The sequence below is a fragment of the Gobio gobio genome, assembly GCF_949357685.1.
Source record: "Gobio gobio genome assembly, chromosome: 21".
NCBI classification, from domain to species: Eukaryota; Metazoa; Chordata; class Actinopteri; order Cypriniformes; family Gobionidae; genus Gobio; species Gobio gobio.
The window spans coordinates 18,632,772-18,650,268 of record NC_137117.1 but is presented as its reverse complement, the minus strand read 5'-3'; the positions used below and the strand labels follow the sequence as shown (position 1 = coordinate 18,650,268).

Below are 17,497 nucleotides of genomic sequence, written 5' to 3'. Positions count from 1 at the left end.
TTAATACTTCTGCATCTTATATTCCTCTTGGCTCTAGAGTCAGTCAACACAAACCTCATCCTCTCAGCCCCGCTAACCATGGGTCAGGGACACTCTTTTGTCTGCATTGTGTGTAAGAAAATCTGTTTTATCTGTCAGCCTCCTGGAACCCTCGCTGTGTGTTGCATCATTCTATGACTAAAGATTTAATTGGTGAAATCTGATTAATAAGAAAACAACCACTAAAACACAAATTTTTTGTGGCATTTAAATGCATATTTATATATTAAATATTAATATACAGTTTTCAAAAAAGAGACAAGCCATCTCTAAGGCTGGTATTAAATGCATTTTGGTCGATTGGATCACAAATGTACGACGCTAAATATAGGTGTAAATGGGGTCTAAAGCGTTTTGAGCTTGTCCACTTTTGACCAGTTCCAGAGATAGTCGAAATCGCATTCAACCAGATTGCTTTCGTGGTCGAATGCGTTCAAACAACCACAAAAGACCGCCTACTCTCCGCCTACTGACCTAATGCACTCTAGTCAGACGGGATTTAAACTTTGTCGGCTGAAGACCCAAGATTGGTTTGAAGATGAAAAACGTACCAAGCACAATGTTCTCTCACAATTCCAGATTTCACACTCTTGCGGCTTACGGGCTATTAGAGAAGAAATGAAAGCTGCTGCTCTCCGTATGTTTTTCCGTCATCTTCTTTCACATTCATATGTAAATTGCCCGAGATTATTTCGTCCATTAAATCGAAAAAGAATCTTGAAACATCTCTCAAAGCCCATTCATTTACCCGCCATAGACCCACATCTCGAAGAAATCAGGACAGAATTGATTGAAAGTGGATAAAAGAGACAGATTAAAACCAGGTGTAAACGCGTCTCCCTCGTCTATTTGTGATCCGATCAACAAAAACACATTTTTGTTCACCCAAAAATTTAAATTAGCCCATGATTTACTCACCCTCAAGTCATCCTAGGTGTATATGACAGTCTTCTTTCAGACAAATAAAATGGCTTATTCAGTCCATAAAAGTACATCTATCCATCATATAACTGCTCCACACGACTCTGGGGGGTTAATAAAGGCCTTCTGAAGGGGAATGGCGCGTTTTTGTAAGAAAAATATCCATATTTAAAACTTTATAGACTAAAATAACTAACTTGCGGCAGGAAAGCCGTACGCAAAAGAGTAACCCCTGACGCGATGTATAGGAGCATCACAGGCTTTAAGGCCTCCCGCGGATAGTGCTGGGCAACAAACTCAAGCCCCCCTCTTATCTTAAATCGAAATCCTCCGCCATTTCTCTTTATAAACTCTCGTTTTAGACTTATAATTCATGACCGGCCTTTTGTTTTGCTCTATCCTCTGCGCTTCCGCTTTCATCAATACGTATGCGTCAAGGGTTCAAGGGTTACTCTTTCTCCATAAATAGATGTGCACGGCGGCCCTCTAGAAGTTAGTTATTTTAGTCTATAAAGTTTTGAATATGGATATTTTTCTTACACAAACTTGCCACTTTGCTTAAGAAGGCCTTTATTAACCCCCCAGAGGCGTGTGGAGCAGTTATATGATGGATAGATGCACTTTTAAGGACTTGGCCATTCACTGCCATTATAAAGCTTAGAAAAGCCAGGACATTTTTTTTTATATAACTCGAGTCATATACACCTAGGATGTGTAAATCTTGGGCTAATTTTCGTTTTTGCGTGAACTAACCCTTTAATACCAGGTGTAAACAGGACCTAAAAGGATAAGTGTCAGAAACCGATTGAAATGCTCTAATTATTACCTGACTCGCTAAACTATGTTTTATCCAAGACATTACAGTCCTGCTTTGTGGTCATAATAAACACATACATCCCAAATAAACACAAATAATCAATAAAGCAACAAAGTGAAAAGGCGATGTTTGTCTTTCTCACCTTCCTTGCACTCCAGCGCGACCCTGGACTCCAGGTTGTCCATTTGCATCTGGAGTCGCTTGAGTGTGAGGTCGTTCTCACGGGATTTACGCTTGTAGGCAATAAGCACGAGGATGACGATGATGAGAAGCAGTCCGCCACCGGCAGCGATGCTGACAATGGCAGGAAGAGTCAGGAGGCTGTCAGAAAGAATGTTTACTGAACCGGGGGACACATGCAGACCACCGACCTGCACCTGAGAGAACAAACGCAGATATATACACATGAGAATCAGTTAAGAATAAATGCACACACAGATACACATATATAGATGCACACGCCGAGATACAGAGTGTAAAAATATACCTTACCCACTGAACCATCAAAAAATAGAGACAAAAAACCACATACACATTGCTTTGAGTAAGTTTTGGGCAGCACTAACAGTAATTGGTTTTCTGTTTCTAGGGAACCTGGTGACAGCAACAAGACTGTGGCATTGCTGAAGGTCTGGCCTGCATCTTCACCAGCGGTACAACAATAGTAAATAATGAGCAAGGGCATTTAACACCCACCTCAACAGCACAGGTCTCTAGTAAACACTGATCATTACAGCTGACTTTTTTCTTTATCAGAAATCTCATTATGGAAAGAGAGGAGGAAAAACTATTTACTATCTTCAAATATTTGGTGTCAATAAGATTTTTTTTATGTTTTTAAAAGAAAACTTATGCTCATCAAGGCAGCATTTATTTGATCAAAAATAAAGTTAAAACTGTAATTGTGTGAAATATTATTTCTAATTTTAAAATGTAATTTATTTCTGTGATGGCAAAGCTGAATTTTCAGCATCGTTACTTCAGTCTTCAGTGTCACGTGATCCTTCAGAAATCATTTTAATATACTGATTTTGTGCTCAAGAAACATTTCTTATTATCAGTGTTGAAACCAGTTGTGTTGCTTTATGTGGAAACTGTGATGCATTTATTATTTGATGAATAGAAAGTTCAAAGAACAGCATTTATTTGAAATAGAAATATTTTGTAACATTATAAATGTCTCTTTTAACCCTTTTAAATGCTTCTTCACTGAATAAAAGTGTTTTGTTTGTTTTTAAAGAAGGGGAAAAAAAGGTACTGAGACACGTTTCCATTAATCAAAAATCCGATTTCAGATTTCGATCTGGATTGAAAAATATTTCAGAAAAAAATTCAACAGATTTGAGCTGGATGTGGCCAACATTTTTTTTCGAAATACACATGCATACTTACCATGATTTTGTACTGGCCGGTGAGATTCGGTGGTTCGCACAGGAGTTGAGACTCAGATACGGTGACAGAACAGGGAGTCTCTCCTAATAGAACAGTGTAATTAAGCTTCACTCCTCCGGACGCCAAAGGAACCAGATTCTTACCCTGGTACACACACAGCACATGTGAATGAAGGTTAGTTACGTTTGAAAAGCTTACACTACTGAATAGCTATGTGTATATACAGGGCCTAAAACAAACTTTTTGCCAAACCTGCCAATGGCCAGTGACTTCTGAAATTTTACCAGCCATAAAAATGCTTTACCGGCCATGTTTTTGCAAAAACAGGAAGTAATGACAACAACATTTTTGATTCACAATCCTCTATTCCAATTTCAATACTCAGCTAAAACTACTAGCCTAAAGAAATTTACAGAAAAAGAAAGCAAATGTAAAATAATACTGCATAGTATTATTATATAATACATAGTATTCACTTTATACAGTAAATTTAACATCCTTATTAATGAATCCTTATTAAAGTTGTAAAAGTTATTCAGTCAAGAGCAGAGGCGGACAGTATTGAAGTATTTTTAAGTATATGTACTTTATCAGTGTTCTTCTTTGTAAAAGTTTTACTTCACAACATTCCAAAACATAATATTGTAATTTTTACTGCACTACGTTTCATATTGAATATCATGTAATACTTATTTACATAAAAAATGCAGTACTGTATACTTTTACTCAAGTAAAAGTAATTCAAAGTTTTACTTTGAAGTAAGAAAGTTTTAAAAGTAAAAGTAAGAAAGTAATTTTTTTTTATGTAATTAAGTATTTAAGTAAAAAAAAAAAAAAACTATGTAATGCAGTAAAAAGTACAACATTATGCTTTGGAATGAAGTGAAGTAAAAGTTTTCCAAAGAAAAACTGTGGTTAAGTACATATACTTGAAATATGTACTTGAGTAGAATTTAAAAAATATTTCACTACTCTCCGCCTCTGGTCAAGAGCAGTGAGTGATTTTTCTTTGTTGTTGAACATTAAAAACGCAGACAGCAGGAATATTGCACACTGTCTGAGAAGCGGCTTTCAGGGCACGCGCTTCGGATGCTTGTGCACACAGCGTGCGAGTAACGAAATGAGCTCCCTTTCGCCTCATCTTCACTTTTGTTGAGGCTAAAACTTTTGTGATGATTTAGCGCTGGCCTGTTAACTGTCCTGAGTGGCGTTAACATTTATTCACAATGATGCATTGTTAGAATTCATAAAAATGTTACCGGCTAACTAGTGAGTGACACCGTTTCATTTACTCGCCAACTCGCCGATTCTCGCATTTGCCGCCTGACTAGTGCTAATTTTAGGCCCTGTGTATATACATACAGTATATACCTTTAGGATACATTGTATATGCTTGGATAGTAACAGTCTGATCTGTACCTCTCATGTCAAAGGGTTGAGCGTGTGGTGGATGGACTTACCTTTAAAATGATAGGTGAGCCAGGTTTCTGTTCCAGTATGCCATTGGTGCTGAGAGGCTCAAAGTAAGGGTTGGGGTAGTACATGAAGTTAGTGTTGTTGTACACTAGAAGAGCCTGCACATTATTGAAGATGAAACCAAACTCGTCTGCATGCTTGACTGAGTCCAAACCCGGCCTGTACTCTGCTGTCAGTGAGGGAGCGAAACAGCTCATAGCCGTGGTGTTCAGAACCTTACACACCTGGAAATGAGAGACAGAGAGAGAAATATGCTTTATTTTCATCACCAGTTTTCGAGAGTAATTGTTATTCATTGTTTCATCTCACTTCAGTTCTTTCCCATTAAGATCCCTTTGATACCATCTGTTTTCAAGTGTTTTACTGAACTGAAAAGACCGCAGATGCATTTTTCTTTTGTTAGACAACAACGGAGCTGGAGAACAAAGGAAAGACTACTGTTTAAACTCAAAAATCAGAAACAAACATTAAAAGTGTAAGTTACACTCTTCTGATCGAATCTCGCTTGTACTTCGTGACAGAAATGGGCTGGCGTATCTACATGTCCGGGTCACTTGAAAAAGAAGAAGAAGTATTTTTCATATTTTTGCTTGAAGTAAAAGAAACATATTTTAGGACCATCTGCATTTGTTACATTGGGAAATTATGTTCATGACCATTTTAGTATATCATAGTGGTATTTGTTTTTAATTAACATGAATGCATGCTATTTGTTATTTTAAATTAAAAACAAGTAAAAAAATTTTACTACAATAATGAGAATCTAATGGGTAACTAAAAATGAGTACAATTAACAACAACAACAAAGCAATGAAATATTGGAGGGAAATGTCATTTATTGGATGAACATATTTAAATAATGCAAAAAAGGTACTTAAAAAGGTTTAATTTTCTGTAATTTCTTTTTCATTATTATTTATAATGTTCTACAAAACACTCTTAGCGGAATTAGGGGAAACATGGTCTGGACTTCGTCAGAAGTTTGACATTTCATGAGCTCAATGCATCGCTGTAATTTCATTGTTGCGCTGAAATGATGCAAACTGTAGCACTCTCATACCTCAAGTGTGCAACAACTGTGATCTGTACTCTATAAACATCAGCAGTCACACTTGACGGACGCACTCACGTCTATGCTCACAGGCACTGAGCCGTTCCCTCGGAGTAGCAGAGAGCAGCAACTGACGCTCGAACAACAAAATTGATTGCTGTGAAACTCTGACTGTGCCGGGAGGTTTTCATCTCATTTCTTTCTTCTCCACGACTCTCAGGGGAGAAACTTAATTAGAGCTAAATATCTTCAAAGCACGGCAGGACCGGCGAGCACCACACCTCCTACTCGCATCTCGCCTCCTCGCAGTCAGAGCCGCAATCGATACTAACTCATTTTGACCACACAAACTTGATTTTCGTGAGTCTGAGGGTGCATCTCATTCCATAGCTTTTGGTTCCTCATTCCTGTGCTCTTCCACTTCACTCGGCACTCGAAGAGTGTATAATAAGAGATATTTGTCAATTCTGAGATTGAGATGGTTTTCTTGTCAGTGATTAACTGGTATTGGCTTTTGCTTGCTCTCTAGGTCAGTGCCATTACAAGAAAACAAAAGAATTCTTGGAATGATCTGACAGTCTGAGAAACAAATAAGCCACAAAACAAGCAAAATACAGCCTCTGGTTTTGAACATTTGGATTTGTGGATGTTTCGTCCCTCTGAAAGTGTATTTTACATTGAATATCTTTCAAAAACTCGAACCAGGACTTGAACCTGCAAACTTCTGGTTCAGTTTTTTTCCTCAAATACAGCAAAGCATCTAGAAGGACTGGCCTATTACGATAACTTAAAGTCAGGAAAAAATGTAAAAAGAAAACATGCTTCCAAAATTACAACTTTCATGGCAGCTGACTGAACAGCATGTAGGTTTGAACAATATTTGACGTCGCCTCTGTGAGCTCGGGTCTCTTCTGTAGGTTTGCATGATAACAGAAGCTCTTCTGCAGCTCAGAAGGGCTGGATCTGGTTAAAAATGAATAGGATTCAATAACTCTAAAGTCACACTGTCATCAAAACCTGTAATCCCGTTACACACTCCACAGCACCACACATGAGGTAACCGAGAGGGCACGGTGGAAATGCAGATCTTGTCAAATTGATGAAAAACTGATTCTTAGATGAGATAAAAAGCAAGAGGATGTTTTCAACACTGAAAATAATAGGAGCACCAAATTAACATATTAAAATGATTTCTGAAGGATCATGTGACACTGAAGAATGGAGTAACGATGCCGATTCAGCTTTGCCATCACAGGAATAAATTACATTTTACAATATATTAAAATAGAAAAGACTTATTTTAAATGTAATAACATTTCAAAATTGTCCTGTTTTTACTGTATTTTTGATCAAATAAATGCAGCCTTAGTGAGCATAAGATCCTTCGTATCTTATAAAAGCCTACCAACCCCAAACAGTTGAACATTTGTATGGGATGATGTGTTTGAAGGTTGCAGGTTTGAGTCCCACAAGATCCATGAACTATCATCATTGTGCCCTTGAGCAAAACACTTAAACCAGATTGCTTCAGGGATATTGTTGCTGTAGTAAGTGTACTGTTTCTCACTCTGGATTAAAGTGAGCACTAAATTATTACTTACTCTGGTGATGACAGCGGAGGACTGTTCCAGCAGTTCTCCAGTTCATGGACCACTCCTACTAAACACTGAACCTGCAACCTTTGTGTTATTGAATTGAAAAGCCATTCTGAACGGCGCACGACGCTGCGGCCCAGCTAAGCAGGACAAGATGAGTGTCTAATGCGATTGAACCGTGTGTGTGTTTCTCTGTCCTTCCGTGGCAGTGCCATGTCGGAGACAGATGCTGTGGCCACCACCAGCCTGGCACAGCCTGGAAGGGCCTAGCGCAGCCTCTGCACGCCATCTGTTTCAAACTGGCTGGACACACACTGGCTGTTGTCGCATTTTGTCTTGCTGTACCAGTTTGTTTCTTCACTTCCGCCCACATCAAGCTACCAGTTTTTCAACAGTGGGGGGAAAAATGTAGCTTTCCACATGGCTGGATTTAATTAACAGGTTTTAATTGTATTTTAAATAACACCTGCTGGTAGCAGAAGGAAATGTAGATACTGAGTGGGTCAAAAGCAAATGTGTTTTTAGCCTGCACCAGACTAAGAACATTCCTCTTCTGTCCTTCCATGACCAGGCTGCAGTAGCTGCAGGTATTTGGCTGTGGAAATAATTGGGATCCTTTCCTGTCTCTCTGAAATAATTGGATTCAGGTTCTTCCATGAACTGACACATGACTCAGCACAAAGCACAGTCCTACCCGCCTAAACTAATGAATCCAAGCATCTCTCTCCGCTCATCTCTCTGTCTCTAGGATAAAGAGTTGCATAGTGATGGTGTTCCCTGGCTAAAATCTGTCTCGAGTTACTCGGGTCAGTGGAAAAGGTACGAATGCCTTAAAGGGATAGTTCAGCCAAAAATGACAAGTCTGTCATCATTTACTCATCCTGATGTTCTTTTCCTCGGTGGAACACAAACAAAGACATCTTGAAGACATACATAAGAATGTTTCAATTGTTGTCCATACAATGAGAGTCAGCGGAGTCCAAAAACAACAACATTGGACCCCACTGACTTCCTAAATACACAGATCAGGCATAACATTATGACTATTGTGTTGATATTGTGTTGGTCCCCCTTCGAGGCATGAACTCCATTAGACCCCTGAAGATGTGCTGTGGTATCTGGTACCAAGATGTTAGCAGCAGATCCTTGAAGTCTATTATTAAGTTGAGAGGTGGGGCCTCCATGGATCAGACTTCAAACTCATTGTTGTGCTCCTCAAACCATTCCTGAACCATTTTTGCTTTTTGTTTCCTGCAGAAAGAAGCCAAACTGTGATGCACTGTGTATTCTGACACCTTTCTATCAGAACCAGCATTAACTTCTTGAGCAATTTGAGCTACAGTGGCTCGTCTGTTTGATCGGACCACACTCCCCACGTGCATCAGTGAGCCTTGGCCGCCCATGACCCTTTCGCCAGTACACCACTGTTCCTTCCTTGGCCCACTTTTAATAGATACTGACCACTGCAGACCAGGAACACCCGAGGCTCTGACCCAGTCGTCTAGCCATCACAATTTGATCCTTGTCAAACTCGCTCAAATCCTTACGCTTGCCCATTTTTCCTGCTTCTAACACATCAACTTTGAGGACAAAACGTTCTCTTGCTGCCTAATATAAACACACCCACTAACAGGTGCCATGATGAAGAGATAATCAGTGTTATTTCACTTCATCTGTCATATTTAACTACTCTTTTAAACATTAACCTTTTCTGCTCTATTAAAACACAGAAAGTGATGTACAGTATGAACAGCATGATATCTTCTTCTGAACCTTCAACAGAAAACTGACACAGGAGAATAAAAACTTTTATGGTAATGACTAAGCAGAGCTGCCCACCAGCTCTGAATTATGCCCTTTGTTGTTTTAAGTAAATGCGCATTTAACTATATAATGGCAAAAAAATGAGAGGAATGGAAATTAGGGTGAATGTAGAACAACTATAAGCATCTGCACGATTGTAGACAAACGCCCATGGCTCTGTTAAATGCTAAGATGCTTTTATCATCCATAGTTCATGTTCTTCATGTTGGTTTTTTGCGAGCGCGCTCTTATCCGAGGTATCTGGGGAGGTCTTTGACACTGATTGGTGGGAGCGTCTGATCGCTTCGTTTTAGAAGAAAAAAACTGAAGTGCCTTTGTGATCGGCTCAGATAGTGGCGTGCAACGCTTTAGGAATTCGTCTCTAGACTTCATTACCGAATCTCTTCGCTGCCGCATGTGTCAAGCGATTTTCTTCTTCTTCTTCTCCTCCTCAAGAGAAGACAAAGGTAGAAAAACTAATCTTTTAGCTATAATCAGGAAAATGATTAATGTCTCAATTGCGGGTTGGTGACAGGTACAGCAGGATGCACAAAGGCAATTGTCTGCCGTTCGCTCGGCTTCTGAGAACCCCGCCAGGTAACAGGAGGGGAGGAGAGGAGGAAGAGAAGCAATTTGGGGAGGAGGCAGATGACAGTTTGAAGGCTGCCTTGACGGGCGCTCGGCTTTGATTGCCAGACTCCGCGGCTGTTTTGTCCATCTCCCTCTCAAAAAATACAGAGGAAAAGGGGGGATGAAGAAATACATAATCTTAACCTCAACGGTTAATAAAAATGCAGGGAATCAAAGCCCGGTTAAGTCTTTGGTGATGATGTCTGAAAGGAGGAAGCCAACCTTTCGATGTATACCTCTCTTTTTCTTGCTCTGTTGTAAAGAGTAAGAAAGAGAAAGAAAGAAAGAAAGAGACAGCACTAGCACCTGACACATCAGACAGCGCCCACACAACATATTTCAGAAGTCCCTTTAAGAACTCGAAGAGCCCTGGGCTCTGTGAAGCGTGGAGGAACGCAAGCTTCTGTCACTCCTCATTGCGCAGTCGGTGTCTCTTTTACTAAAAGTGACTTTCAGGAGAACTACCCGCACATGGGTACATCTGTACAGCTGGGGACTGAAGTGCAGTCACGCTGTCGGAAACAGAGAAAGGATGGCTATAGCAGTTTTGCTTTCACCTCAGTAAAGTAAGAGATAATGTGTGATTAGTGCTGTTCTGCACACTTCCACACTTGAAAAGACGCGTTTTACATATCATATTGCTCATAGACATGCAAATGTACAAAGACCAATATTGCCACTGACATATTCCTCCCTCTGACATATACAGTATATACATACTGTATTATTAGGGCTGTCAAAATTAGAGTATGTAAATACCTGCATGTAATTCATTTCTGTATTTAAAATTTGAATTACACTGTTGACACTTCCCACACCTAACCCTACCCTTAAACTTACCCATACCACCACACCTGTCCCTGCTAATGTAACACTATCCTACCTCAATATCAGCAAAAGTGTTTTGCAATACACCATGAACACAATAAGTACATTGTACTTATATTTTGATGTAAGTACATAGTAGTTAGGGCCACCTAATATAAAGTAGGACAAAAAGTGTTAAATGAACGCAAAGAGTTGTGAGGACATCGGATGCGTGTCAGATCCGGATCCAGATTCAGATCTTAAAGTGACAGCAGCCTAATAAACTTGCTGCTCTCTGTCATTAATGTTAACCATAGAGCAAAAGACTGAACTTTGTAGCTTTAATAAGGATTAATCTATATTTCATTTATAATTTATGCAGTGAAGACTGTGAAGTGTTTGATAACTTTTTTCAATTTCTGTATATTTTCTACCTGTTAGATTAAATATTCTGCCTTTGTTGTTTCTACATTCATTTTAAGATTAAATGTGAAAATATTACAATGTAAAAATATATCAAAAACATAAAATGTTAGGTGCGATTAATTACACACACATATATATGTATATATATATATATGTATATATATATATATATATATATATATATATATATATATATATATATATATATATATATATATATATATATATATATATATATAATTAATATCAATAAAATTAACTATCTTTTGAGTTTATTAGGGGTGTAATAATACATGGTTATATCCAGATATTGCGATATAAAAATGTGACGATATGTGTCGTTGATGTAAATTATATGATTCGCGATATAGAGTTAGTTTTATCCAAGGCTCAGCTTACTGTATTTATAAGGTATAATCCACCCAAAAATGTAAATTCTGTCATCATGTTCTCACCCGACATGTCGTTTCAAACCTTTAAGATTTTTGTTAAACTTTCAAACACATTTCTGTCCCTCCATTTAAAGTCCATTCCTCTAAAACTTAAAAGATCCCAAAAATTGCATAAAGGCATCGTAAAAATAACCATATTGAGTGGTTTAATCCAAATCCAAGTCTTCTGATTAGACACGCGACAACCACATGAGAGTGAGTAAATGCAGAATTTCAATCTTTGGATGATCTTACCATGTACAGTTTGGAATTGGTCATTTTGATATGCTTTCTTGCAATTATAACTGTGATTGATGGCATTGATCATCTGAAGCGCATACGTGCTGCAGGAACAGGACTCCTCAAAATGAAAGTGCAAATATCCTTTAAACCCCCATATCACATTTAGTTTTAGTAGTAAATGGTAAATGGACTGCACTTTTATAGCGCTTTCAACAGACCCATGGCCATCCAAAGCGCTAGTATGATTATTCAAAGCGTTTTAGATGGTATATTCTTATATGTATAGTTATATGGCGAGCACCGTGAGAGTCTGTGAAAGAGATCCAACGAATGCCTGCATTGAAAGCGCACGTGGCATTACTACATTAAACTACTATATATAATGTTGAATATAATGTATAATAATACAGTGGTTGAATATTTGTGGGTCCTGTTAATAAAATAATATGAATTCTTTTTTAATAATAATATAGTAATAATAATAATAATAGTAAAAAACTCTCTTCTTTATTTCAGCTTAAAATATCACGATAGTATCGTGTCGTAAGTTCAGTATCATGATTGAATTTGAACCAACTCCTCAGGCCTTGGGCCTTATTATTTTTGGGATATCTTTATGCTGACCAAGCCAATGTGTCTACAGTTCATCTTCCTTTGAAGCCCATTAACCAATACAACCCATTTTAACTGGCCAATATCCACCAATACTGCTTTGGATGAAGCTGGTTTTATGCAGGATTCTACAAATAATGCCAGTTCGGCAAAGGTGGTATGAGCCGAGTAAAATGCTCAAATTAAATGCCTCATCCACACCACTTTGCGCAGACTGAATAATTCAGCAGGGTACTTAGTCGAAATTACAGATACACAGCTTAAAAAAGAGGTCACGTAGAGACTTGTGGGTAGGAGATATATGAGATTTCTGGAGTTGCGGCAGTGAGTCACGACGGACATCGCCTCCGTGGGTCAACAGAAAAGAGAAATTAGTCTAATGCATCACAAAAAGGCAGCGTGCAGATTGTGTGATCCTCTCTCTACTGAAAGTCACCGATAATTAACTCAAACCTGCAGACAAAGCATCCCACTGCCCAAGGTCACGCATCTCGGAGGTCGAACTGATACGATTTGGTTTCATCGCGTCGGCCCTAGTGAGATATCAGCTCACAAGAGAGAGCCATTCTCCCACAAACTCCTGAGCTCAGGTAACTAAGGTCATTTAAAAAGTGAGGGTGGATAATTGACGAACCACCGATAATGCAAACGAGGCTACTCACATTTACGGATTCTCGCCCGCCGTACTTGATCCGAATCCTTGGCTCCTGTATGACATCCAAGTTCGTCCCGGTCACCACCAGAGGCGTGTGTCCGCTGAAAAACATACAAGATGAAAGTGAATGGGGTGAAAGTAAAAACTTTGACGCAGGAGTAACTCATCTCCATTTGAATCAAAAGTTGTTTCTTTGTGATGTGCCGCTTAGAAGATAATAAGCTTTTGAGAAGGTTCTGATTAAAGATGCTTTTAACTGGCTTCAGTAGATTTAATCAAACATACTAGACGCGTCTTTGAAAACACTAAAGGAACAGAAGCAGCGGTGATCCTGCTTAGCATTCTGGGAATGTCTACAGCTTGATAAAGCACAACAAAAGAGCTGAGCGTCTGGGAGTGGAATGGGTGAGGAGCTCTAGCTCTAGGTGTTTCAGTTGTTTACTCTTGAGCACTTCATTAGCCAGCCGTCGCTCGTACGCTGTTCTGTTCACTGTGGGCAACGCTCTGGTACAACAGCTACAGCGTTGTGACCCCATCTACTGACGCCATGGCATGGGACACTCACACAAAGCAAAATCACATACGAGATCCATTCAATGTCTCAATTGTTTCTCCTAGATAGTAACAGGATCAAATGAGAGAGATACCAACAGTCAGAGATCTCAGTATGAGCTCAAACATTTCTACCAAGACCAAAATATCTATTAGGGGTGTAACGGTACACGTATTCGTACCGAACCGTTTCTGTACAGGACTTCCACACGTGTACCGAATGCAATCTTTAACAGTTAACAGTTTGTTTTACGCACGGACCACACTTCAAATCCGAGTTCCCACACAAACATATTAAGTATTCTGTCCATTTTATCACCAAATTCAAACAATAAATGCCGTTTTGATGCTCTTTAATGTGACTTGACAGATCACTGTATAGGTGCGTCAGTCCAAGCGGCAGCGCGGCGCGTGAGTGAACGCGACCATCTCTTCCTAGTCAAAGAATAAATATGAATCAACATCTGAAGGTATGTTGAGGATATATTACAACTTCCTGAAACGTCAATAAAACAGCTTGATGTCACGTAGCATTAGCCTACATTTACAGCTTGTTAGTTCGCTAGAGAAAGGAATTATTTTGCTAAATATATGCACTATATTAGCCTATATATTCATTATATTCTACTTAACCTATTACTGATGTCTTGATTATTTAATGTATGTTTAAATAAATCTGTCATGAAAATGACAGCCGCTGTGTAGGCTATAAATGATTATATTTCAACAACAAATTGGAGTAAAAACATATTTTTTTAAATTAGATTTAGAAGGTAATGCAAAAACTGCCTTACGTGAAGTTTACATGTTTGCATACAATGTGTTATTTGAGTGTTGATTATTATATCTAAAAATAAATAGCAACTGAATTTAGGCTAATAGTTTGGGCTTTGTTGTTTAATATCATAGTAATATGCAAGTAAGGGCTCCTAGTTTACAGCATTAGCAGAGATCATTTTTTTTATCCATAAGAAACTTTTAGTTATAATAGAATTAATTTAAGGATAGACACAATTTGTTCAGTAAACCAATGTTTAATAAAAAAAAGCTATTTTGTGCTATTGTACCGAACCGTGACTTCAAAACCGAGGTACATACCGAACTTTCACCAACTATTCTTACTGTCCGTCTCATTTGTGATTTTCCTGAAAATATTTTAAGAGAAACCTCTGTTAAAGGGATGGTTCACCAAAAATTTTAATTCTGTCATTATTTACACACTCATCATTTGCTGTTCCAAACCTGTATGAGTATATTGTGGAACACAAAATTAGATTTTTTATCTTTTTTTTTTCTTTCGTTTGTACATACAATGGAAGTCAAAGGGGCTCCAATGGGGTTTGGTTCACAATGTTCTTCAAAATGTCTTCTGTTATGTACTGCACAAGAAAAAAAAAGTCATACAGGTTTGGAACGAAATGAGGGTGAGTAAAGGAGGACGTTTTTGGTTGAACTACCTCATTTCCTATTCGTAGGCATGATTCTATATGCTTATGTATCTGTGTGTTGGATATTGTGAAAGAGACATTCTCTTTCTGCATTTCTAACTCCGGCACGAAGTGAACCTGTATCTCAGCATCACTTGTATAATTATTCTCAGCATATTCTATTTCTGTTCACGTGTGCTACTGTATATAATCACGTGCAGCACTTTGCTATGAATATAGAGGCTCTGTATAATCAGTCCAGTTTTGTACAGTGATATACTCAATCACTTAAAGGGATAGTTCACCCAAAAAATAAAAAAATCATATTTTGAGAACTTCCACAGTGTTTCTTTTGTCCATACAATGGAAGTTAGTGGGCTCATGCTTGGTTCCCAACATCATTCAAACTATCTTCTATGTTCAGCAGAAGAAAGAAAGCCATACAGATTTGGAACGACACAAGGGTGAGTAAATGATGACAGAATATACATTTTTGGATTACCTTTACCTTTAAGATGTAGTCATAATAACTACGCACTTTGCCTGAAGAATATTATAGCACGTTGTAAAAGCAATCTGAGCTTTTCGCTCTCTCTTTCACTTTCTTTACATGTCTTGGAAAAGTATGGAAGGTACAGTGGGGTAGGAGACAACATTGAAAAGTTATGATATAAAATTAAAAATAATTATTTCTAGGTCATAAATCAAATAAGCATTTTGTGACATTGATCATGTGACTGTACAGATGGTCAGATGTGCTTGATGCTCTGTGGATCATTCTCAAATCATGATCATCAGGTTTGACAAACCTGTGTGCTGTTGTCATTTTTCATCTTAACTTTTCGCTAAATTTTTATGCTAATAACATGATTCCTATTTATTTTAATTTAAATGAGAAAATATGTACCACTGTATTATATACTGTTATTTAAAGTTATAGTCAGACATGAGACGTACTCTACAGACTGTGCAAATGATTTTGGGACTTCAGCAGCAGCAGCAGCAAACATTACAGTCCTCTTTCAGATCTCAGTATCGAATTAAAGCTTTACTTTCATAAAACCATCTACATAATCTGCCATGGTGTCTTTTTTTAAAGATGAAAGGATCTATCTGAATTCAAGTCAGCCATTTATTAATTTTCATGAATAACACAACAACACACGGCCTTGAACAAAACGGCAGAACTTCATTCCGTAAATCAGATAAATTTCTTTCAGGAATGTGTCTGACATCCATTCAAATGATCTTCAGCCTCAAAAAGTGTTTGCTCACAGTGATTGATGGGCCACACTATCTGATTTGAATAATCCAATACTAAAAAAAATGCATCATATATGTACTGTTACCTGGCAATGCTCCATTCCGGTTCAATGCGTTGAACGGTGGGGTCGTCTATATACTCAAAAGTCAGGCTGTCTCGGACCTGGGCGCGATCAACACTCACGCTGATCTGAACCGGCCCCACTCCCGTCAGAGAAGGGGCGGAGTAACACACAATCTCCGTCATAGTTCTTCTGTTGGCAAAGAAAATACAAACCAATCAGATTCTGACAAGAGACTAAAAACAACACAAAGTTTTTACAGATGGCAAGACTTATTGTTCACACACACGCTAGTGGGCGGCTCTCTGCTCTTTTTCAATTGCAGTCTTTTCTTACAGCTTTCACTGAAAGTGCTACCTAGTTAGCATTCGTCATTCTCTGCATTAGAGAACGTTAAGCTATTACTTATGGCGCCCTCGCACACACTCGTATGTGATCGAGAACGCGTCATCCTTCCACAGGAGCACAGAAGAAAATAGAAATCTGCAATTAGCTGCTATCGCATTAAAGCAGTTGCTCTCTTGCATCTTAAACACTACAATCAGGCTCATCTTTAAATTGAGATCCTGGAGTGAGAGGAAAAGGAGGAGATATAGGAAGAAGTCTGGCAGGGGGTACGATATTTACATACAGAAGTATGATAGCAAAATTAGAGCAAGAGGAAGAGGAAAGACAGATGAAAAAGAGGAAATCTTTAAGCATTTAATTGAAGGAAGTTTAAGCAGGAAGTCATCCGAAACACTCTCTGATGGATGTAAAAAGTTTACAGAAAGTTAAGATTAGCAACTTATGACATCAGTCTCCATGTTCACACTTCTGTATATACTAGGCATAACAAAAAAGGATTAAAAAAATCTTACTCATAAAACTCGCAGGTCTGGTTCCCAAAAAGCACAGTGACGCTGCTGCCTGCCCCCAGGTTTTCCCCCATTATGGTCACTTTAGTTCCTCCAGACTCAGGACCCCGACTGGGGGACAAACCCGTGACTGATGGCATCTGCAGACAGAAAGAAAAGACAGGTAGGAAACAAGAAAGAGATCAATTAGGGTTTACTTCAAGATAAAGCTCCAGTGTATAACTGTTTACATTTTGTTATTAATTTATTTTGTAATTATTTATTTTACAGTGCACCTGTTGCACTTTCTTACTATAGTAATAACAGTAAATGATGCATAATTATAAGTAACAAACCCTAATCCTAACCATAATTATATAGTAAGTACATTTAGTTATCACTCAGTACTTATTTGTATAATTACACTGCGCCATTGTTATGGTGTATATATTTAAGTAC

At 38.3% G+C, this 17,497-nt stretch overlaps 1 protein-coding gene across 1 annotated transcript in view; it reads right to left on the bottom strand.

Moving 5' to 3' along the window:
* The window catches only part of plxna2 (plexin A2), a gene marked incomplete at its 5' end in the record, with an annotated part of 214,058 nt that overhangs the window by 43,613 nt on the left and 152,948 nt on the right, over positions 1–17,497 (bottom strand). The window contains 6 exons of the mRNA XM_079802461.1: positions 1,920–2,154; positions 3,170–3,313; positions 4,630–4,869; positions 12,906–12,999; positions 16,227–16,394; positions 17,063–17,199. Of these exons, the coding sequence (XP_079658587.1) occupies positions 1,920–2,154; positions 3,170–3,313; positions 4,630–4,869; positions 12,906–12,999; positions 16,227–16,394; positions 17,063–17,199 (1,018 nt within the window). The remainder of the gene's footprint in view (positions 1–1,919; positions 2,155–3,169; positions 3,314–4,629; positions 4,870–12,905; positions 13,000–16,226; positions 16,395–17,062; positions 17,200–17,497) is intronic.